We start from the raw sequence: 27,120 nt of genomic DNA on the forward strand, positions 1-27,120 counted from the left end.
AAAAGCATTTGCTGTTTGTCTTCTGACATATTCTAGACTTTAATTTATATTTGTTTCAAGGTGCAGTTTATGGGAGTTAAAATATGGATGAAATTGTACCAGTTTAATCAAATTGTAAACAAACTACAAGTGCTAAAAATCATTGCATTTTACATGTCCAGTCCAAATACATACAAAAATGTTGCTTATTTTAAACAAGATATTTGTCCAACTTTTAATTAATTTTGTGCTAATTGAATAAATTATCACATGTCTGATTTATCTTTTACCATATTGTCCTACAGCTATACTAAGTTGGTAATTGCAATAAAAACAAACCTTAATTGGTTTCCTACCTGTCAATTCAAAGATGACAAAAATCACATTACATTAACAAAAGATTATAATTAAAGGTTAAAGAAAAGTATTACTTGAGTATAACAGTTATTATCAAATATATATATATGTACATCTTTAAATTGTGAATATATATACAATATCTTTTACTAAGGCCTGAAACATATAATTGTATTATTGGGCTATTGATGACTTTTCAATTCTGTAACAGTTTATTTTTACTGAAGTATACAAACCAATTGTCATGTTTTATAAAAAAAAAAAAAAAAGAAACCAAACTATCTTATTAAACAATATAAATTGAATAAGAATAACAAAGTTTCCACTATTGACCATAAACACAGTTTAAGATTTTTTTCATTGTAATCAGAATGTAATTATAAAGTAATCAGGATTACAGGGTATTTTGAAAAGTAATTGATTAAATTAAATTACATGTAATCAGATTTTTGGCTGATTAATGATTACAATGATTACTTGAAAAATTGTAATCAATTACAGCTGATTAACAATTACAATTACAATTACCCCAACTCTGATTAGAGGGCATAGTCTTGGCTGTCGATTTGGAATGTTATTTTTTGTGTCGTCAGATTAAGACGTCGATTTTAGGAACGGACGTCGAGTAGAGATCGGATGTCGATCTGCGTCTCACATGTATAAATTCCATCACTGCAAAAAGTGTGTTATGATTTTTGTCCAATCGAGACAGTAAAAACTTTTAATATTATAACTCTGAAGCTAGCAGGGCTTTTTAAATAATCATAATTTAACCGTTGGGAGTTGAGAAATGTCGTAATACACGCTTTTTAGTGGTACAATTCGTTTCTCTAATGATTTTTTATCCTTCCTCTTCAAAAATTTGCACAAGGCTCATGAAATGTGAAAAAAAGCACAAAACTAGAGAAATATATATATCGTTTAGTGTTCATATTTCTTTATGCACATTTATTTGTAACTAGCAGGTTTTGTTAACAGCAGCACCAAACGTCATTGACCTTCCTTTACACATTGATGTTGTTGCTGTTTGATTAAACAATTATTCGTCTTTATATTAAGATAGTTTAGCTATTTATTTCTTTATTCATCAACAGAAAATTTAAGAAGTGTTAGAAATAGAATGGAAGTCAATGTTACTTCATAAAAGAGGCAGAAGAGAATAACAATTCGAAGAGAGACGTAATATTCTGTCATTGCTGAATCAGTCTTCCAACTAAGCCCTTCAGAGTGAAAATTTCATATCTTCTCTCAATTATAAAATGGTTAAGTAGAGATATAAATATGTCATCCACTAATGATTAGGGGACAGATGACATTACATAAAACAGATGTTTAAAACAAACACTGAGTGTGTAAATTTTTGATAAACCCTCAAGTCAAGAAATTACAAAGTAAAAAGTAAATATTCTGATTTAGTTTTACATCTACACATTAGCTCATCAAAAATTAAAAGAAGAAGCATGAGTTTTGAATAATGTATTATTTTTCATAGTTTTATATGTTATATTTTTAAAGCTTTGAATCTTTAATATGGTAAATTTCGGTAAATTTCAACAGCTTAATTAAGTTCATTACATATACATTAATTTGTTGTTACTAAAATACTATGAGAGCTTAACCACACCCTCTTCTTGCATGTATTGATAGATTGTCAAAAGATGTTAAGAAGAAAAAAAAGAAAAGAATATAAGAAGAACAATTAGGTCTTTTCACATCTAGGGGATATATCCCATTGATACTAAATGATACCTCAATATTTTTATGGAAGGGATGTGCAATTCTGGCCTAAAAAATGTATCAGCACCTATAGTCAGGAGCAGATCCAGAACTTTTTGTAAGGGGGTGGGGGTATATGTGACTGACCTAATAGGGGGCCGCTCTAATCATCGGTGATTTCCTAAATAATCAACCAAATTTTTCCCATGAAAAGGGGGGGGGGGCATTTTAAACTTATTTGGAAGGTGAACTTTCATATCAATTTATATATTAGTTTAATTTAGTATAATAACATTGACTATTTGTAATTTAAGATTCTGAATAGCATATTCATATATGAAATGAAGATCATACATACCCCAAATCAATACATAGTTATCAAACATAAATGCATTTTTATATAGTATGTTATTAAAAGGAGGGTAATTTTTATTAAAAAAAACTCTCAAAAAAGGGGGAGGCAGTGCTGTGTATTTACTATTAATCCATTCATGCAACAATTACCACTTGTGGATCAAGATAAAATAACATGTGCTTCCTGTCATCTAACAAATTTGATTGGAGTGACAGTTTAATTTGAAATTATGGTGTTTTTTTTTAAATGGTGCAGATGATAAGCCCAACATCATTTTGATGTGATTTCTCAGGCTTAGTTGCAAGACTGGAATGTATACATGATATATATATTATTTAGTTAATGAACAAAGCAGACATGTATTTTATTATATGCTGATGACGTTGTAATTATAGCAAACGATGAAAAAGAGCTTCAACTTCTGTTAAATGCTTTATCTACATGGTGTAAAGACAATTGTATGAAAATTAATGCAAACAAGAGTAACGTTGTACATTTTAGACCGCCTTCTATACCTAGATCTGATGTAATTTTTAATTGTAATGGTCATACTATTAAGTTTTCTAGTAATTATACTTATCTTGGTCTCGTTTTAAACGAGCATTTAGACTATAATGTTACTGCAAAAGCCGTTGCATCTTCAGCAAATAGGGCTTTAGGGTTGGTAATAGCCAAGTGTAAACTTTTAGGTGGTGTTTGTTTCGATGTATTTGTAAAATTATATGAAAGTTTGGTTTGTCCTATAATAGAATATGGAGCAGGTATATGGGGTGTAAAATCATATTCTTGTATTAACTCCATTCATAATAGGGCTTGTAGATTTTTTCTCGGTGTAGGAAAATATGCACCAAATGCTGCAGTTACTGGAGACTTAGGTATAACACCTATTTTTGATAAGCAGTGGAAAAGTATTATTCGTTTGTGGTGTAGATTAAATAACATGAGCTCAAACCGGTTAAATGCAAAAGTTCACAAGTGGGCTGATAGTATGAGTATTAAGCATAAGTGTGTTAAAAACTGGAATTTTTTAGTAAAGAAAACCTTCTGTGAACTAAATTTAAGTCATTTATCGTGTCCTGAAAATATGGACACTAACTATGTTATAAAAAATGTTATGTCAAAATTACATAGAAAACATGTCGATAATTGGCATGCTGTTTTGCATTCTGATAAATCTATATCGGGTAGAGGTGGCAATAAGCTACGAACTTACAGACTGTTTAAGGAAAATTTTGAACCAGAGGAATACTGCAAAATAGCTTTACCCTTCAGTCACAGAAGTGCTTTCGCCAAATTTAGATGTGGTGTTGCTCCCCTTAGAATTGAAACAGGGAGATATGAAAATATTGTTTTAGAAAATAGAGTGTGCCATATATGTGACGTTTTTATTGAAGATGAAGCGCATGTTTTATTTAGATGTCCTCTTTATGACGATTTTAGAAACCATTTATATCATGTTGCTGAAACTTTTAATGATAATTTTAATACTTTAGATGATAATCAAAAGTTAGTGTTTTTATTCTCAGATGTAAATATGATTCGTGTGTGTGCCAAAACCTGTCATTTAATTTTAAAAAGACGTAGAAATTTTATATATTGTACATAGTATTTTATTTCATATTATGTATTATTATTATCTATGCATTTTAATAGTCTCTTATAATTCTGTATAGAATGGCTCTCATTTTATTTAGTGTTATTTTACAATGTTACTATTGTATAAAGATTGATTGTACTTGTTGAGAGATGAGACTTTAATAAAAACATTGTATTCTGCGTTGGAAAAGAATTCTTAGAAATTAACTTTTTATTAGTTGATTTTTATTAATTCGTGTTCGAATGTTCGAATGCTTGTTTTTTTTTGTTTTTTTTTTATGGTTGACTGTGTATTTTCAAAAGTACTCTTTTATTATTTTTTTCAAATATTAAATGTTTTAATGGTAGAACCGCTTAGAAACTGTCTTTTCGGAGCTGGAGGTATTTCGAATAATTGTCTGGGTTGTTATTATTGGGTACTTAACTAATATCAGGCAAGATTGTTGTCAAAGTTCGTGAAACGAGACTGTTATTATTTTTTCTGCTGAATGTTTTCCTTATTTTTATCCATTGTCTTATTTTTAAGATGATAGAATATGCATTAAAGCTGACATCCTGAACAATATGAAATTTTCTTTTTATGACCTTTGGTCTTGATTTAAACAAGAATGCACAATGTGTTTTTGTTTAGGAACGGCCGGACAAAACAGACTTTGTATAAAATAAGCATTCGATTAGCCATGGTTATGGGGGTGTACTACTTCACTATTGTGGTCTCGAATATATCTGAAAATTATAATCCATAAAACACATGTCGTGCGTACTAAACTCGGTATTTGATGTTCTCGTGTTTTAATAGACTAATTATGTACTTTGGAAGGTTCATTTGTTTACAGGCTTGTTAAATCTCCGAAATAGACACATATCTTTTCAATCGTCATATTTCTTTGTGTGCAATAACGAATAAAGACTTTATTTAAATAAAAAAGTCCCCTTTACTGTAGGTAAATAATCAGTTGCACGGAGATGATAATTGATTACCATGTATTACTACATTAACATAAAAGAAGCCGTCTATACAATTACTTGCATTAATTGCTAAAGTAGACAGTAATCGATTACTTAACTATAAAAAGTACATTAAATTTACAATTGTTTATAAAATATTCACTACCAAAACCTATGTACAAAATTAATTAGTGAAAAATTTCAAATGAGAATCAATGCAAGCTATCGAATTCATTCGATTTCATTGACAACAATGATACCCACACAGTTTATTATAAATGCAAAATAAACGGAAACTTTCGGAGTGTTTAGCCCCTCCCAAACAATACAACCAACCAAACGTAGGCGAAACTTTTAGCATATATAATTCGGTGTTAATAAATCACTCTTTCTATTTTCTCACAATTAACTATATTGATTCCATCTTGATAGTGACAGTCATAGTTTGACTTTAACATATACAAACGATGTCTGTTCGATTAATAACAATTTTATCTTGCTTTACAATTTTTGTAATATTACACAATAGTTTAATATTAGCTTATCCGTATCCGGAATATCTACTGCAGTCCCAAGACGATGATATTTTCCAAAATGAAGATACACCTCAATCCTGGTAAGTTACCTATAACGCAGTTTCATGTATAAATATTCAGTTGTTAACTTAAAAAAATGCAGTACTTTATGTAACTGTTTTATTTATGGTGGTTAACTTAAAGAAATTCAGAAGTTTTTACCGCCGTTTAATGGTATTTGTACTAATACTCGTTATACTCACTATAAAGAAATACTATTTCGCCAAATGTAATAATTGACTGTAATTGAATATATAGGAATTTATATATATATATAGGAACAAATTATTTCTTCATAAAATATAAATATATGTTTTAACAAAATACCTATATAATGTCACGAATATGACAGTTGTCATACATTCGTTTGATGTGCTTGAGCTTTTAATTTTGCAATTTGCTTAGGGATTTTCCATTTAGAATTTTCCTCTTTTTTTTATATTTTGTTATTTTTCTTTTAACGCTGAACATAATATTCAAAAATATTTGTCATTAAAAAAAACAATCAATGCAGATAAAGCTCACCGATGAAAGTTTTTTTTTTCAAATATATTAAAGTTAAATGATAAAGCTATCAATTGTTTCAACGTCTTAGTTGGATTTAACAATAAAAAATATAAGATAAAAGAAGGAAGAAAACCTTCTAGATTAAGAAAATTAAAGCTTACCCATATGTTTAGATCATAAAGAAACAAATAAAAAATAATGACACAACAAAATATGCACAAAATCTTAGCATGTATACATGATTTTTTTCCTCGTTATGTAAATGGTTAAACAATACATACAATATTAATACTTTCCCTCTCCATATTTATTGTTCCTTAGCTAAGATAACGATATATTACATTTTTTCATATATTAAAAATGAAACTATAATCATGTCCGAGCTCATCTTCAATTTACATTCGTAGTAACATTTCTCAATGTTTTCTGTAACAAAATTGCCAGTTGTTAAACGCAGTATATTATTTACTTGATGGATTATATACATGACAGACTGGCATAGCATAAATTACGCCGTATATTCTCCCATGATATTCCCAATGAGAGAGAAAGAAATAGAGGAGTAAAGCAAACATTACAAAATGTTGTAATTTTATACGTGTATTAAAAATATAGTGTGATATCAGAGTAGGATTTAGATGGGCGGGCCCCCCTTTCTGGGAAAAAATGCTTGATTATATAGGGAATCACTGAAGCATGACTGGAGCAGTTCCCCTCTGAGGCAATCAGTGAGCCCCATCTTATGAAAATTTCTAGATCCGCCAGATATTGAATATTGTAGCATGATAAAACAGACACATGTTCCAACAGGATATGTTGCATTGTGTATTTAAATGATACATTTTATACACTACTGGTGGAGGTTTCCTCCCCGATCGTATCGTCAGCTCAGTGTTCAGCACGTGTTGGCATGAATTAACATGGTCATATATTACATGTTTACAAAACTTTAGTTGGTTCGACATACTAAGGAATTCTATCCAGACATAGATAACATTATTTGTATTTGTCAAAACCTTTCGGAATTGTTTGGTCCTCAGTGCTCTTTAGCATGTATTCTATTTTTGAATTTATTTTATTTTGTTTTATATTTTGGGCGTCACTGGTGAACCTTTGAAGACAAAACACACGTCTGGCGAACAAAAGTATAGCCTACTGTCTTTGATGTTTTTCACTATGTAGTAACAAACTGATGATTCTTCATTTAGCAAATATTAAATATGATCACGATGGTTAAACTTGAGAATAATCATATAAAGACAGAGATAAATTGTCCAATCGATGCTAATCACAGACCTTGATTTCTCCGTAAATGAATATCCTAACTAAAAATTACAAATGATAAAATGATGAGCTATAATTTTCGATTTATTAAGAGACTGCAGACAGAAAACGAGTTATAAGGTAATCTATAAAAACATATCTCAAGTTATTAAATTTTACATAGTTGTATAAGCATTATATATAGTATTTGCCGTCTCTGATTCTGAATTCCAACATCAGTTTTATAGACAAATGTAAATTAATCAATTTAGAGTATTATGTATATATAGGCTGGACACAATAATGTGATTCTGTGTTAGTTTAATGCTAGTTCATTTGACACTTCCAGCTTAGTAACTGTTTAGTGTAGACATAAAATCCTCAAAATCTATTCACCTGATAAAGATTGTTTAAATCGTCAATGAAATCGACCCTGATGAGTCTTTTGTAGACGAAACGCGCGTCTGACACAAATACGAAATTTGAATCCTGGTATCTAAGATGAGTTTTTTTCCATTATACATACTGATATCCTAAACATGTAAGCTTGAACATAAGGTCATGGTTATTCGACACACTCTAGATGGACAAATCTTCTCAAAACCAATTAACATAGGAAATCTAGTAAAATATAAATGATGTCAAGGTGCTGAAATTTTTAGGTTATTCATTTTTTATGAAATTCTACACCGAAGTAACATATCAAAACAAATTATTCATATTTGAAACACACAGTAATAAGCTCGATCAAGGCACTGCCTATAGTTCATATTTGTTATCATATAAATAGCACATAGCTGAGAGGGTACTTGAGCAGATTGTTACACCGAGAAAACATTGTCAAGTGAAACAAAGACAAGAATGCAAACGTTTTTTCAATGAGTTATAATCTGCTATATCATCCTCTCAGGTATGTGTTATTCAATTTATAATACTGAATGCACATATATGTGTACTGATTAACCGTATTCAATAAAGCGCACACTAGTTCATGTGTCTCCGTGAAGGGAAATGAGAATATTTGCTATAGGATAGATTATTTTATTTCCTCTTAATAATGAATCAAAATCTTGAATATTGCCATAAAGTAAAATAGAGAATCTTTAACCACTGGTCACCGAGTTGATATTTCAAAATTTGATTTATAATAGAGCGAAACATATATAAAAGAATTACATTCAAGCAAATATTCATCAATGCGTTCGCTTATGTCATCAACATTTTGAGTTTTAATTGTTCAGTATTCAAAAGGACCAAAATCGTGAGTCCTAGAAGAACAGATGGACATTTTGACATTGAGTTTCTCTTCAGTGAGACTCGAGGCCAACATATTTTTAAAAGGTCAAAACCTATTACAAACATTGAAAAGCTGATGATACAAAAACAGTACCAATAGTAATCGTTGATATTCGACCTTTTTTTTTATCTTGCCTTATCCTCTTTATATCGACCAACTGAAAAAAAACTGTTCATGTGATCATGCGCACATGGTATTCCATGTAAACGACGTGTTATTGATCTAACTGTTAAATAAAGATGTGTGATATGATTGTCATAGAGTTTGAAACAAATCTCTACTAGAGACCAAACGATGTAGATCTACTCAAATACAAGTCATCTGCAACCAAATCCATACTGTATAGTAATCTAGGAAAGGTTCAAACAAACATTACAAAACGCAAAACAATTCAAACCAGAAAACGAAGTAGCCAAATCCATACTGTATAGTAATCTAGGAAATGTTCAAACATTACAAAACGCAAAACAATTCAAACGAGAAAACTATGTACCCACATGTATAAACAAAATAATATATGATAGATATCATCCAAGTCAACCATTGAATTGCAGACTCTGGACGTGGAACATGCACATACAGAATGTGATCTTTCACATATTTGCTAGCGTTCAACCCTTTCTTTCATATGAATGTGATGGCACATCTTCTAATTTACGTCGACTCCTTAATGTCAAGTTCAATGTGATTTATAATATGCAAGAATTCCTCAAGTGAGTTTTTAAGGTGGTACCCAACACCTTCACTAAAATTTATTTGGCTCGTTTAATTCTCATAAAATTTTGACAAAGTATTTACTTTGACCCTTTGACAAAAATATATAAAATTTTAAAAAATTTAACCAACCGTTTTATCAGAAAAATTTCACTGGTTATATAGCAGTTTGACAAAAACTAATGTAGATCATTGAGAAGCTTAATTTCCCTTATCAACACAACGTAATTAAAACGTTTAGCTGATTTTACAGAGTTATCTCCCTGTAGTGTAAGGTACCACCTTAAGTGACAGGGAATAATCAATATGATGGAAAAATGAAATTCAAGAACTTTGAACGATATTTTTTATTTTGTAATATGTGAAGGAAGGCTTTTTTTTGGAAATATTCTTATTATGAGTACAAGAACATGTCGGCAAATAATCGTACATAAATAGTACCCTTTGGAATGTTTAGTGAGACGTTGTATTTGAGCAATTGATCATGGAAATAAGTGAAAGAGTAGAAAAATCAAAAGTTTCAAAATCTTTAAAATTGCGATTAAAAATTTGCAATATTTCTTTATAATTTTGTATAATCTGCCTCTGATTTAAACCACTGTTCGAATATACCGTATCACAATATGTATAAGGAGCATAAGACAAATTATTTTGTTCGACCCACCTATGGTAATAAATTATAAAAAATAGTACTTTGAAATATGACTGAAAGGCGTACATGGTTTTTACATAAAGTAGCATTTCTTCGTTAAATCGAAATTAACAACTTAAAAATGTTTCCTTTTAACACGATGTAATTAACATTAACGTGAACAAATTTATTGAAATGTGACATTGTTATTTGCAATGTTTTATATAAGAGGATATCAATCTTTTTATGATTGATGAAACATATTTCAGATCTATTGTAACAATTCACCAGAGATTTAAAACCATTAATCAACGAGCTGTTGAAATACAATCCCCTTGCAAAGGCGAACAATGCAACAGTAGACGTGCTGTAACAAGACAAATTGACACAAATAAAGAGAAATATAGCTTTTGGTACACGGGTGATACCTTTCCTTGTCGGTTTTATTGCATTTGTTAACATCGGTAAACTATAATAAGATAACAGAGTGCATGATGTATACAGTAGCATTGAGGTTGCCTATCTTCATTCAATATATACTACTACTACTACTAATAATAATACTATTTTACTCAATAAAATATCAAGCATATTTATAATTACAATACACAATATATACGATACATAAAGACAATACTAACACATATATGGTTAAATGTATTGTCATTATTATTAGTGCAGTATCCTTAAGTGTATGAAAACATTTGTTGATATTTTATCTGGGATAACCCATGAAAGCTCAAAAGCATGTTTCCAATGGGGTCCCTTCATGTAAACGGCTTATAGTTTCAACATACAAAAAAGATAACACACAAATAAATATGACATAAAAATATTATTAATAATATAAAAAGAAGTCTGATGAAGCCGCACTATAACTTTTGGTCAAGTTCTCTTTGACCATGATTTTGAATTCCTTTTTGTTTTCTTTATTATTTAAACATTAATTGGCAACATATTCCAATCTTGTATGCCATTAAAATAGAATAAATCTTTTTGTTGGCTCTTTACTGGATGAACCCAGAAGTTATATTCACTATTTCGTGTGAAATGATGACGTACATGTCTCACCTTTGTAAAATTTGAATACTAAAGAATGACCACATCGCTTGCCACATAGTAATATAGTCAGATAGTGTATTGTAAACATCATGCATAGCGACAATGAATCGTCATTTGACAAATATAATTTAAGGTAAAATACTAAAATAATGAAAGCAGGACGTACATATAGAATATTATCTGTACCTGTCGACGGTATCATGTAATTATGTTTCCAATAAAGTACTTACCAGGAACAATGTAACTTTGAACCACATACTTTCTCGGAAAATTGGATATATAGCAGTTTGACGAACACTTATTTAGATCATTGATAACCTTAATATTTCCTTAACAATACAATGTGATTCAAACGTTTAGCTAATTTGATAGAGGTATCGCCCTATAGTGTTAGGTACTACCTAAACTGCAACGTAACAAATATTTTGAATTTATGTCGTCGACTTTCTCGTTTGTGAATACATTTATGTTTGGTAGATTTCTAAGTAGCAGACAATTATATTCAATGGAATGTTAACAAAAGGATTCTTAGATTTGATTACATTAAAAAATGTTTTCCAAACATCATGCACATAAATTGCCTGGTGGTTAATGTGGATTCCTTTGACAGTTTTCTTGTGATAATAACAAGTTTGTTGTCCCTGAGATACCAACTATTACCAAAGTCTTTTTTCGAACAATATATGCTATCTCAGGGACAGCAAACTTTCTATGTTTCTCATAACCAGTCAATAAGTGAATAATATTGTTTTCGTCATGATGTATAGCCATTATGTGCTAACGTGACGGTAAGAAACAATAAATCTAACAATCAATAATCCTTTGATTGAAAAATGACATTTCATTTGATCTCTTTAATATTGTGGTATTGGTAAAATAAAACCAAAAGGTTAAACATGCATATTATCCTGAAAATGCAGACTTTTTATAAAAATACCTTCAACAATGTTTTAAATTTTCAACAGTAAATTAAGTCATATTTTACATTTTCGAATATATTTAGCATTGATAAGGTCTTTTCTTATTTTGATATTTTATGCATAAATCGACAGTCTTACACCTTCTCAAATACTTACGAATCATCTTTTGATCTCTAACGTACAATTTTAATTATTGAATTTGAAAAAATTTATAAAGCCAAGTCACGAAATACATTTCCTGATACGTACAAGTTTCCAAAATAAACTATAAACGCACATATGATAAACTATGATCGAACAAACAATAAAAATAGATGTTTTAGAATAAATGCTAGAATCTTTTTTCTCTCAGTAGAAATCATGTTAAAAAAATAGATCAACCTATAAAGTTTAAACCAAGTGTCTAAAATTACGACCAATAGTCGTTTGTCTAGAGATTTCCAATTAATATAGTGGTGGTATTTGTTCCTCTAATGATTTTTATCCTTTCCTTACAAAGATTTCAGATATTTCTTTATATTTTACGTCATCAGACATGGTCGCCTTTTTCATGACGTCACTAACAGAAATTAAAACTCCATTTATTAAAAGTACGGGTCCCTTAGAAGAGTAGATTCAAAAACTGCATCGTATGTACAACCATGAATTCTTGTCTTTTTTTAAATTCCGTGATGTATTATGTATTATGTTTTAAATGTGTCATTTTACTTTCATGTTTGGCATCAACTCCTTTCTGGTATAATAGTTCATCATTTTCAATAAACTGTTATTGACATATATTCGTTTTTAATATTTTGATAAGGAGATATGGTAAGATTGCAAATGAGACAACTCTACCAAAGTGGATAATAACAACTATTAGTAGAACTGTGCTCATGCGGCGTAAAGCAACCAACAATCAATCAATCAATCAAATTATAAAAATTACAGAAATAGACATATATGGTTATGTTAATTAATGAAATTTAACACTTCTAGAACACGTTTTCGAGTGTCACTAGTATTTTATCAATCACTGTTTACCCTTCCAGAGCAGATCTGCTGTCTCCCAGAGTATGGTGGTAGTGCTCTGTATGTTGTGGACTGAAGACTGTGATGTGTAATTCTCTGACTTACGACTGTTGATTGTTCCCTTGGTATCTTCTTTTGTTGCTAAGTTGTTGTTGCAGATAACGATCCATGTTAATGAAATTGTTTTGAAGATGTAATAAGCCATGTAAAATTTCGCAAGTGATTTAATGTTTTTTACATCGGAACATCGTAACAACGTATCAAATGTTAAATTGAAACCCTTTAACGGGCGAAAACACTTAAATGTAGGATTTCTTTACCACTTAATATCATTAACACATTTTTTGCGACATGGTTTATATGGTCTTGTATATGACGGAAAGGCTATATTGTGTGATCTACATATGATTTAAACCAATGCTATCCTTGATAATTACCATCAACACTGCCATCAATATTGTATTTCAACTCTCAAGATCCATTGTAATCTATGATTTGCTTTAATTATCCGTAAACAAGGTTTTCTGGGGCACAAGTTCGTTTAATTATTACTTAACCAGACGTGAGAACGACGATTTAGTTCAGTCTGTGATACTAAGTATTTCGGTTAACTATTTATAAACACGTACATGTTTTATGAGATTCTTACTCGTGTGGTAATTGATCAGGCTTGTTCTTGAAACAAAAATGAAATATTACTGGGGAAATACTGTTGGGACAAATAAAATGATTTATTTGAAACGTTGACTGGTAAGTATATTTGATGAAGAAAATATTGGATTACTACATGTAAATATGTCATTTACCGCCGATCGTTTCCATCCAGGTCAATCATGGATTAAAATGTCCTTGGTCATCAAATTAATTGTAAAACATATATTTAGGACAATGGTGTGCTTCTTGTAGTATATATGGGTTATTCTATTGTATTAACTTTCTGACATGAGAAGGCCAAAAAGAAAAAGGAAAATCCAAAAAAATACTGAACTCCGAGGAAAATTCAATCGTAAATTCCCTAATCAAATGGTAAAATCAAATGACAAAACACATCAAACGAATGAACAACAATAGTCATATTCCTCACTTGGTACAGGCATTTTCAAATGTAGAAAATCGCATTCATATAAATCTGGTTGAAAAGACGAGTATTGTAATGAAAACATACCAGCTCATTGAAGTTTCTATTAAGGAACTACTCTCTTACACTTCAACATTGATTGTTTCGGCTTTGTTAACTAGGCCAATTAAACATTTAAAATGTCAAAGCAAACAAATCGGGGGAAACAAATCTATTTGTTATAATGACAGCTCAGTCATAAATCAAATATGTATTTATCAAAAATTAAACCTTTTGCTAACAACATTCCTCTGGAGAAATCATTAGTACTTATAATAAGTTTGCGTAGATTATCTATATATTTGAAATTGACTACTTCGAGACGTCTATCAAACAGCAACTAGACAACACAAAAAAGTAAAAGTCATTACGTCAGTATACTTGTGCAGTCATTGATAAAAGACCAGATTCTACAAAATATATCAAGCACTAAATTGTCTCGAGTCGTATCGAAAAGTTTTCAATAAATTTATCAGAGACAATCATAGATCTGTAACCAACTCAGGTTTAAAAGATAAAATGCTAAGCACGTATAATTATTGACACCCAATGACTAGGTTGTAGGCCTGGCTCAGTAACATGTGTCAATGTTAAAATACTAAGCAATTATCAATGTGATGAAAGGTTAAGCGTCGTCTTCAAATGTTTTCGCGATTAACTGGACTCGAGATTTAGGAGCTCCACCCATCAACTGACAGGCTCTTATTACGGTGTCAATATATAGACAGTTGTTTAATTTAGGATTTTAGTATCTTTTCGTCTATCTAATTTGTTTGACCACACATAAATCTTGGTATATATCATCTTTGGTAGCATATATTTCGCTTGGATGCGGTTTTTATTATTCTCATTCGCTTTTTTCCTTTGGAATCAGCTTATTGATTTACATTGTAAAAGAAGTTCTCGAAGTATCTTTTCTAAAACTTGTGTCTTTTCATGTGTTTTGTGTTCGTTGTTATTTTTGCTTCATTTTTTTAGGGGATAAGGTTTTTCTTGTTTTTTCTTAATTTGCTTTATATGATACATGTGAATGTGTGAATACAATCTATTATATTAAGGATGTATTCCAGTTTGATCTCTTTTGTGAAGCTATGGTGAGTAGATAACCAAGGAATTGGTTTGACCAACACAGACACATAGTCATCTAATATAAAAAGTGTCTGGTGCTGTCTCTACTACTTTTATGTATACACAATAGTTTCAATAATTGAAAGACGAATTCATATGATGACCTTCGTTATAGGCCTCTTGATGGTAATTATTGGTTCTTTATACAATATTATTCATTAACTCGTCAATCAGTGCAACTCTATTGGTATCGAAGTACAAATTCTGACCTTATATTCCTCTTGTCAATATTGAGAGGATTGATCGCAATTCTCTTGAAGAATATGTAGTTAGTTACTATGCTTCAGTGATATATGTGAATATATTCAGTGTAATAATCCTTTTTCAATCGCCAAAAAATGATCACATTCTAATTGAGAAGAAGTAAATTCAATTTCCTCTGCATTTATCTCCCACTATGGTCATTTTCAAAAAGTTTTTCAAACATCCATTTGTATTGCAAGATTTCTATGTATACTGTGATGTTCTGACAACATTGTCACATTTTTTGATAGTTATGCAAGTTTTAAATAACACAAATCTGACGTCCTGATAGAATTTTGACATATTCAAGTATATTTTTTTTTAAATGTTTAGAAATAAAGTACCACGTCAGCCTCTTGTCTTTGTTAGTCTTGTATGGTTTTTTTTTAAATATTAGTTCATTTATATGTATTGGAGTTTATTATGACCAATTTAATTTAGGGGCCAGCTGAGAACCACTACCGGTTGTGGAATTTTCTCGCTGCGTTGAAGACCCATTGGTGGTCTTCGGCTGTTGTCTGCTGTCTCTTTGACATATTCCCCATTTCCATTCTCAATTCTAAGCATTTACCAGGTACACAAGAGACACAAAATGTGATAATGAAATATGATATTCAAAATAATCACAGATAAATGTCTTCCTCAAAAGCGAGTTTTTGTATGACTCTAAATTTTCATAGGAACACTTATTTGATAATTTGCAAGGAGAAATACATTATCTTTTATTCTCATTTGGAAGAATCTAAACAAACATTCAACTTTGTAAATTGAATTATATAAATGGTTCAGAACTCAAAAACTATGTCTTAAGGAGGCTCGAGGGTATAAAAATTTTAGAAAAAAATTAAACATTTGTTTTTCATTACAAATTTTATTTATTACCTTTTGTAGTTATTACTTTATCATATGGTACAAAAAACATTCAAAACAATTAATTCGTGTTGGCCCCAGATGACTTTTAAAATGTAAACATCATTGAAAAAGTTCCAAATTATCTCCCTTTGGTGGAAAAATGCCATTTTTTTAGCTTAAAAATTGAAATATCTCTTTTAACTCATCGGTGACCTATATTTTTTAATATAATTTCGATATATGCTGTACTTAAACTAAATCATTGTAAAATTTGAGCGATTTCTGTAATAAATTTCTTTTTTTTATTTCGATATTACCTTTATTTCTCCTATTAGTTCAACAGAGAAAAAAACTTTTACAAAGATGTATGCTTCTTTCGAAGGCAGATTGTGAGTGCAAATGAACGGTGACCCCATTTTTTTATTTTATTTTTCTATTAACTATAAGATAATAGTTATCAAAGGTACCAGTATTATAATTTAGTACGCCAGACGCGCGTTTCGTCTTCATAAGACTCATCAGTGACGCTCATATCAAAATATTTATAAAGCCAAACAATTACAAAATGAACTTTATGTAATTACAAAAAATTACATAAAGTTCATTTATAGAAAAATATAGAGAAATCCTATATAAATGATTTAGACCCGCGAACCCCCTTAAATATGACATTAGAATGGATAGGTTGTGTCAACTAACAATACAAAATCTCTACACCATCAAGCAAAAACCAATAGAACGGAAGTCTTTCCTGGGTTTTATAGCTGATAGAGTAACTATAAGAATAAAACGACAACTTTTTTGAAATGGCTTCCTGTATTAGTTAATCTAAATTATTTTTGTCAAGTAGAATCATTAAGTACAAACTATATAAATAAGAAGATGTAGTATGAATGCCAATGCGACAACTCTCCATTCAAGTCAAATGTGTAAAAAGTAAACAAACATAAGTCAAAATACCGCCTTTAACACGGAGCTTTAACTCATCCCGAACATCAAGCTATAAAGGGCACATAAATGACGAGTTTAAACAATTCAAACAAATAACTATTGGTCTTATCTATATAAAAAACGGGAAACACGTAAGAACCACACCAACAAACGGCAAACGCTGAGCAGAGCACCCCGACTTGAGTTCAAGTCAGTTGCATACAAATGATGAGGGTTTAAACGTTTTAACAGGCGCAAGCAAATCTTTATCCTAAACTGAAACAGTCGTGTTAAAGTACATCATTATAGAATATCAATTAAAATGGCTAAACTCGATCTAAAAGGCATATAAACAAAAAAAAGTACATATATACTGAAAGAATAAGTTTGATTCATGCCACGATATCATTACAGTATATAAAAAAAGAATGAGAACAATGTCAAAAAGACTACTTTAACCTGGGACAAAATGGCATAAAATAATATAACGTACTCCAGTAAATTTAAATAAAATAATCGTGTTTGTAAATATTATAAAAAATGAGACGAGATATCACACAAAAAAGAGTAAATATTGAATAACAGAAATTCATTACAAATTGTGTAAACGGGTGAAATTAACAACAAAGGATGATTTGAGAGTTCTCACATTTACTGAAAGCTAGTTAAAAGCCAAAAATAAAAGTCTAAAATCAAGTAAAACACATCCCAGTGATTAAGTGTTTAAACGTTATGGACTATCAAAGAAGACATGACTTATGCAATACCAAAATAAACGTATCGACAGACCGTTAGGATTAAGATGTAGATTTGATTCTTTTCTATATAGATAAAGCAATCTCTAAATAGAAAATAAACGTTGATGTGTATTTATACATCACCAAAAACATTCGAAAAGAAAACTTTTTTATGTTTTAATTCGTTGATGACAAAATCGCTGTTCCTGCCAATGTAAACAATATTCATACTAGTCTTAAAGTGGTATATATTTAAAAACGTAGCAGAGAGAGTAGTTCTGTAAATGGGTTGTTGAGTAGGGTTTATTTTGCGAACGTGTTCAATGAATATACATGTATAAAAACTGATTTGCCACTAATATCAAAAAAGTTATAGACAACATAGTAAACTGCACCCATTCCAAAACTCATTCACTATTCATAAATGCAAAATTCCAATATGAAAAAAAGACAAGCGATAAGAGAATTATGTGTTCGAAACACTGTGGTTTGTTTGATCAAGCATATTCATCGTGCATTATATAGCACAACCTATTGGAATACTATGGATTCGTAATTATACGTTAGGTACTAACTTTCGTAGAATTCGTGGGTACCAGTTGACTACATCATCAATTTAAAAAAAAATTAACGAATTAAAAATTGCTATACGATTGTATGCAGAATTTAAACAAATCCACGAAATCATATATCGATTTAAAATGCAAGTTTGTCTCAATCCATGAATATTAGTACCAAAGAAGACAAAAGTAGTTAGTGCTCTTACACATCATGCATCTGGTTCATTGTTTAGAGTGCAACTGGTGCGTTCGGTGTATCAAATAATACGCGTATTAATATATCGAGTTCATGCATGGTTTTTTTTATCTGGAAGGAAACTAAATCGAACAACGTTGTTTTATTCTTGGTTGTGCAGAAAATACGTAAAATCGAGGTATTTTGCATGGGCCGTTAAAATAACGGGTCAGTTTAAAATCTAATGGTGGTGTATGCTATGAAACTACCTTCAACGTTTTCTTTTATCAAATGTGTATCATATTCTACTGCATGATCAAACCTTAATTAATTTACTCCATCTCAACTGTCAATTTGAGAGCTAAATTGAGAGGGAATCACTTTTGACTGTAAAAATTACGTATTTCGTCGAAAAATCTAATGTCTGATCTATCATTACAAATAACCATTTGTTGAATAAACTATTGCAGATATCGTCCTTTAGTGGCTTTTCACAAATGTTTGAATAAAAGCAATCATCCTAAAATAAATAATAAAGAAAATAACATTAATACATTTACAAAATTTCATACCCTACGGGACAGACAGGTTAAACAAAAACTTTTTATATAATATCAACAGTTAAATTTCAAATATTTAAAACAATCGGTGAGCCTCGCGTTTCAAATTTGTAGATTTAACTGTGGAGAAATATCTTATCACAGTGAATACAGATATTTTATCTATACGGTAAAGATATCAGCCAGAATACTTTTAACTTAAAAAGACAGTCTTTTGTCTCCAACTGTACGGTACATATTTTACCTCTCTATTAAGTTATGACTTTCTAGTGTTCATACGTCATAGACTCTACCACTTGGTTTCCACAATCTCAGATTACAAGAGATTTACAGGCTTCAACGAAAGATCTTATCGCGTTGGATCAGAAAACACTTGACGGTCTTTGTTTCGACAATCCTGAATGTAACAACATTTGGACGTATTTCCTTCAGATATCGACAGTAGTATAACTTGAGCATTATTTGATTACCAGAAACGTTGTGATAGAGAAATATTTTGTCCGGAATTGATCATGAGAATTCGTAGAAGTCTCTTTTATAATAGCGTTTGGTTTTATTGATATTTTCCTTGAAATATGAGTATCCTTTGCTAGCAATATAACCAATGTCCAATAATGTAAATTACAAGGTGTTAGGGAATATTATCATGTTATTATATGCTATTTGTTACGCATTCAGATATATCGATGCTACAGACAGTTTTCAAGGGGTTATTTTTCAATCGACGCGAGATTTGCAGTAGACAAATCGCAACATGTATCAAAATGTTTAACCGTCTAAGTTTCACAACCAGAACGTAAACAATATCTGAGTTTATACGCTATTCCATGGATTGAGTTAGGATACTTTATCTTTGAAATAATACGCTATTCCATGGATTGAGTTAGGAAACTTTATCTTTGAAATGATACGCTACTCCGTGAATTTCATTAGGAAACATTAGCATTGTGTTGATATGTTATTCAAGATATATGCTGTCCCAGAGAGTGGGCTTCCTACCAGGATTTAGGTGATAGGGAATAGTTGATTTCAGTGGTGCATTCGAACTGATAATTTGTAATGATGAAGTACAAACAATCGATTCGAAAGTTTTACAGTGGTAATCATGGTTATTGGTGATCATTTTTACTTTTCTTTGTCACAAGCTCAGCTATATGTTCATCGAACAATACTCGAATGATCAAGTCATATGTAAAATGGCGAATAAAATATGTTGACAAGGGACTGTTTATACTTCCAGAGTGTCCGTGATTAACATCCAGTTTTGAAGGGTTTCGTATTGCTTCAACTTAAGTTTCGTTATATGCTATTATATTGACACTAGGGTTTTTTTATAACTTTTTATCAAAATTAGTCGTAACTTATTACTTAAGACATTTTTTTGTATTGCTTATAAAATGTAAATAAAATAACTAATACCACCAGAACATTTCCCAAAACCACAAAAGCTTCAACTGGATTACACAAGGTATGTGCAACTAATGGATTGCTAAATTATGCTCGTACAAAGCATGTATTATTTAACCACCCATCTTTACAATACACATGTTGTTCTACTAACCGGCACTCAAAGACATTAAGGACTCTTATTTATAAGAAAATATCATCTTATTTTGTCTTCACTTTTATAAACTATTTAAAGACTTTAATTACTTGTAAAATCTCTACATTATACCAGACTTAACCATAATAACTAATACTATATACATCTTTACACTCAATCAATTGTCTTTCGAGCAATCAAGTTGTCAATAAAACATGCAACAATTACACAGATTTTGCTAGAAAATATTGATTTAAACAAACATCTTTTATTTCTATAATTTTATATATGATCTAAGGGTTTGTTAGCTAAACATCAACGAAAGAACAACATAACAACACGTAATTTCAAAAAATATTTTATTTAACATACGGCTGTCAGTAATAATCAAGTGTCGATGCAATGTGTCAAGATCTTAATCGCTCCTAATCATAGAAAATTTCAATCACATTTCGGAATGTTTGGTCCCCAACGCTCTTCAACTTCGTACTTTGTTTGGCCTTTTTCAAGTTTTCTTTTATTCGAGCGTCACTGATGAGTCTTTTCTAGACGAAACGCGCCTCTAGCGTATATACAAAGCTTCAATCCTTTTATCTATGATGAGTGTACATTAAAAAATAATGGAATATCTATCGGCTATTAATATGAAATTCGCTAATTTCACAAATTTATAATATTATTTAAGACCATGTGGTGGAAATAAACGGGTTTGTTTAGGATCTCAACCGTCCCCTCTATCATATCAATCAGTAGAATTATAAAACGTACATAAAAGATTAAAAATCAGTAAAGTAGAAGCACTGAATATTATAATACCAGTATAAAAGAAATCAAATAAATAAAGTACCCACACTACAATAAAACGCAATGCCTTACAAAAAGTCGCTCAAAGTTACGATTGTTAACTTTCCCATCATTAGTTTATAATACCAATTGACACACTCCATTTAAGTTTATATCACAATATGTTCGCTCTGTGCGTACTTGAAGTAGCGTTTCGCACTTCATTGATCTCAATATTTGTATTAAAAAAAGTAAGAAGATTCAAGGGAGGCTATCAAAAACCACAAAAAAGTCAGATAAAAACCGAAAAATATAAAAAAAAAACGACAAGAAAACACGAGTTTATCTAGAAAACCAGACTGATCAACATTAACCCATCAAAAAAGACGATGAACTCACATTCCTAAGGACCATTGTTGAGACATAATGTGATATCTGACCATGACTTATTGCCTTACTGTATGACAAACAATTATATAATAATGGATCGGTAATTGTCTTTCATTTTCCCCGAGACATTGCCAAATATATATATACAGATATAATTTTATAATAACTGATTTTAAATATATAAAAATTGAAACTGTTTCTTTTTCTCGTCAAAAATCGTAAAAAGATAGAAAGATGAAAATTGCATTTACCAAACGCATAGGGCCCACATTGAGGAAGAATATCACATGTAGGGTTTATACTTTATTAAATAGTAGTGTTATTTACAAACCATTCTAAGACTTGTAAAACAAAATGAATGTAGTAGCATTTATTAGCTCAAAAGACAACTCTTATGTCATATCTTTTTACGTTTTAAATGGGGAAGATTTATGTTTTTCGCATTAACGAACGATCAGTATTTATGTTCGCCAGTAAATGAAAAGCTTTTCTATCAACCATCATTTTGCATGTTAAACGCAAAACGGCTTTGTTGTTAATAAAACAACCAGTTTGTGTGGTGCATTTTATGGATGCTTTTATAAAAGTACACAGCTTAATAGGAAAATGCGGATAATGGTATAATTAGCAAATTTAACATGATCCATGTTGTAGCACATCTCAATATTAGTAAGTCGTTTCTATCAGCTTAAATAGACATGGATTAGAGTTTGACTTTCATTTTGTAATACATTAATTATTATTGTTTAAAGTTTCGAGGTAGCATATTTGATTAATTGCTTTCAAGCAAATTATATTCATTAAACATTTGATTTTTTTTTTAGTCAACCATTACGAAAATGGGGAGTGACCGAAGGGGCTATCATTACCCATAATAAAAATAGATATTGTAATGACCAAAATAAAGAGACAAAAACAAACAAGTCCCCAAATCACATTAAACTGAAGATTGAGGAATTATTATGTATCCCCACTAAAAACCAAACGTGAACTCAAATGAACAAATAAGGGGATGCAGTTCCTGAACCAGTAGTGATAGACGTCTAGACGTCTGTCTGTTCATGTAATACGACGGTGACTAGTTATATTCTTGTTTAATATAATCTGTGCAAAATTGGTAACCTGAAGAACCCTAAAAATAGACCAACATTCATATTTTATTTCATATTTGAATGTTATACCAATCAAAGTATGATACATGTTCATGTATACGTGCACTTGCGTAAGGTTGATTTCTATCTGACGCAGCTCAACTCATTATGACGTTCGTAACATATCGACGGGTTATTACAATTTTATGATTTGGAACTTCTGGTTCAATATCTTTCTTGTAAGCAGCAACCATCTATCAATGAAAATATAATAAGCACGTAAACGGTGTAAATACTGAAAAATCATTTACTGATCGTGTTTATTTCACAAATCTAATGTAGAAAAAAATATTCCCTTGTTGTGACCATTTAAGACAAAACTTTGGGAGATGCGTTTTTTTATCAATAATTTTAACAGTGCATTTACAACATTTAGACCAGTTATGAAAACAATCCGCTTAACTCATTAAGTATACATATATATCAGAAACTCCTCAATAAAAACCGGCTTACAATTTTGTAACCAATCGGAGCGTTGAGTGTACAAAGGACATAAGTAATACTCTAATCAAAAAGGTTAAAAGTCCAAATAAATAGTTATCAAAGGTACCAGGATTATAAGTGCGAAGTTGAAATGCATTGAGGACGCAAATTCCAAAAAAAAGGTTTTGTCAAATACAGATAAGGTCATCATTTTCTGGGGATATATACACATTTGTGTTTCGAATAATTCAAAATTGTCTGTTAACTTTGGCATTTGAAGCACTTTCTCCAAATTGTTTTGACTTCGTCTTTCTATCTCCTTCAAGAAACTTTTAAAGCTTTATTGACGTTAATTCATCTATCCTCCTTATTTCTCCTATCAAAAACAATTTAATTACTACTTTACTATTTACACAGAAATTTTAGCATTTTGATTTACAATTAAATTATTTTTATGCAGGATTGTATCCCAACTTACGAAATGTCTGATTAATATGCCACTGTAAAAAAGTGTTATGAGCCAGATTACATAGTCCATCAATAACACATTAAATATTGAAATGACTGTCTTTCCATTGACGAAGATGGCTTAATTGTGATGATAATCTGCAAATTTATTCCTTTCTATTGTTATACATGCAACTATAGGCAAAATGAGATTTTTATGACATATGATGAATGTTTCTTGTTCGCATGATGTATGTAGACAACTCTTCTACATGTTTGAATACTATACTGAACACGATTTATAATCCACATACGTCAGAATTGATCATATAAACAAGGAATATTTTGATAATCGGGTTCATGTTTTTTTTTAAGAAACTCCTGCTTATGGCAATGGCAATTCGTGATGATTATTTGTTTTTATTACGTTTCCTTGTTCGTATTTAGACAAGGATACAAAATATATCTTTTGGAAATAAATAGAAAATTCAGTCACAATTAACTGTATACAGCTAGGATATCTTCCTCTAAATGTTTTAATTTTATAATATATAGAAAATAGGTTAAAGAATCAAACAAATGTTAAAAAGTCCTAAATAGTCCTGTTAGGTTAAACTGTTGACAAAACAAAGTTGTTGAAGCGTCGTCGGTGCCTGTTACTCTTTGGACAATAATTCCATATAGCTTAAAAGATAAGAAAATGACTGTGCATTATATACATGTAAAGACTGTGTGAAGTACTTTGCCGGTTGTGATATTACTCGTGTGATAAAAACAAAATAAATTGACAAAGAGATTTTTTTCAAAACATTCCTTTAATAGCATTGTCTACAGACCTGCGACGAATCAAATAATTTACTTACGGATATTTTATTTATTGAAATTTGCTTTCATAACAATAAAGAAAACATTTAAATCAAGGAATATATCTCCCAATTTAGGCTCTGGTTCCATGTCCAGATTTGGCTACTGTAAACCAACTTATTTTCGCGAGCGATTTATTTTCGCGACTTTCGCGAGTAGAAAAAAAAAGCGAATTTAAATCGTCGCGAATATGTAAAACTTCAATTATTCCTTATTAAACTTCATCAAGTTAATCAGAAAATCGCGAAATTAAATACCCGCGAAGTGATCTAGAAAGGGTAAAACGCGAAATAAAGTATCCGCGAAAATAAGTTGGTTTACAGTATACTATTAGCTTTCTCCTTTAACTAGATTTAGCTATACTATAGGCTTTCTTCCTTATCCAGATTTGACTCTACTATAGGCTTTCTCCCTTATCCAGATTTGGCTATACTATAGGCTTTCTCCCTTATCCAGATTTGGCTATACTATAGGCTTTCTCCCTTATCCAGATTTGGCAATACTTAAGGTTCTGATCCCTTGTCCGACTTTGATTTTACTTTAGATTCTGATTCCATATCCAGATTTGGCAATACTTAAGGTTCTGATCCCTTGTCCGACTTTGATTTTACCTTAGATTCTGATTCCATATCCAGATTTGGTTATACTTAAGGCTCTGATTCCATGTTTAGATTTGGTTATACTTCAGGCTGTGATTCCATGTTCGTATTCGGATATACTAAAGGCTCTGATCCCTTATCCAGATTTAGCTATACTAAAGGTTCTGATCCCTTGTCAGAATTTGGTTTTACTTCAGGCTCTAATTTCATGTCCAGATTTGGCTTTACTTTAGGTTCTGATCCCTTGTCCTGATGTTGCTATACTTAAGGCCCTGATCCTTTGTCCGGATTTAATTTTACTTTAGACTCTGATCCTTTGTCCTGATTTTACTATACTTTAAGCTCTGAACCCCCCATTGTCCTGATTTTTCTCTACTTTCGGCTCTGATCTCTTGTCCGGTTTAGCTATACTAATTATTTGAGTGTTTGTATAAGATTTGGGGTTTTCAAAAATTTCGGATTGAAGCACCACTTAAGAGACATTGATTTTCGAAATGCAAATATATGGTACAGTTTATGTTATTTCATCTCAATAAAAGGTATAATTTATGGCTGTGCGATTGATATAGAAAATATGTATATGAAATTCTGTTTCGGAAAGAGGGGCGAAAGATACCAGAGGGACATAACATAACAGTCAAACTCATATATCGAAAATAAACTGACAACGCCATGGCTATAAAAGAAAAAGACAAACAGACAAATAATAGTACACAAGACACAATATAGAAAACTAAAGACCAAGCAACACGAACCCCACCAAAAATTCGGGATAATCTAATGTGCTCCAGAAGGGTAGGCAGATCCTGCTCAACATGTGACACCCGTTACATTGCTCATGTTATTACAAACCCGGTAAATATTCTAATTCGGTAGGTCATATTCGTGAAAATGGAAGCGGATTGTAGTTACGACTTAATGAACATATCCGATATCATAGGGAACATATCCTACATAAGGAACATATCCGATAACATATCGGAAACTGACATATTGTAATGTTTTATATGTGTTTCATATCTTCGTGTATGTATTACCATTGGGCTGCAGTGACTTAGTTTCTTTGCGTTCCTTAAAAGTTAGTCTTAAACAAAGAAACAAGATGTGGTTTGATTTCCAAGTCACAATGTGTAAAAAGCGAACAATTATAGGTCAAAGTCAGGCCTCCATTCATGGCACTTTCGGTCCTACCGAACAGTAAGCTACTAAGGACCCTAAATTGAACAGGTGAACCAATGATTAAATTTACATATAATAAAACGAGAAACGAGAAACACATAAACATAAGACAACCACTTTACAACAGGTTCCATGACATGTGACATTCATGTCACACGATAATAGAAACTATACTTTTTTTTATTTTGATATGCTTATTTTGGCATCCGTTATAATAGGTATCCTGTCAAAACTTTATATGTAATCTGTAAAGCTTTTTTTTATCTAGCGGTATTATGAAAATTAAATCATTCATTGGTGTCAATAAACCAAGCTTTCTCATATTAACGCTGTAGCACAATTTTTGTAATTTTCTTGTTTCATTTTTAAATATGAAATTTTCATTTAAATTAATAGGCACATAGGTACAGATAAATAGGAAGGTTCGGGAAAGAGTAAATGAATATCATCAATCCTATAAAATCCCGGAAACAGCAGCATTTTGTCATATCTGACATCTTATAAAGAT

The 27,120-nt window shown here is 30.7% G+C and overlaps 1 protein-coding gene across 1 annotated transcript in view; it reads left to right on the forward strand.

Moving 5' to 3' along the window:
* The first annotated feature begins 5,346 nt into the window (after positions 1 to 5,346).
* The window catches only part of LOC139482327 (uncharacterized), a 40,722-nt gene continuing 18,948 nt past the window's right edge, over positions 5,347 to 27,120 (forward strand). Inside the window, exon 1 of the mRNA XM_071266153.1 lies at positions 5,347 to 5,567. Coding sequence (XP_071122254.1) covers positions 5,419 to 5,567 — 149 coding nt within the window. The 5' untranslated portion in view covers positions 5,347 to 5,418. The remainder of the gene's footprint in view (positions 5,568 to 27,120) is intronic.

This window comes from Mytilus edulis, chromosome 7 (assembly GCF_963676685.1).
Source record: "Mytilus edulis chromosome 7, xbMytEdul2.2, whole genome shotgun sequence".
Classification (NCBI taxonomy): Eukaryota; Metazoa; Mollusca; class Bivalvia; order Mytilida; family Mytilidae; genus Mytilus; species Mytilus edulis.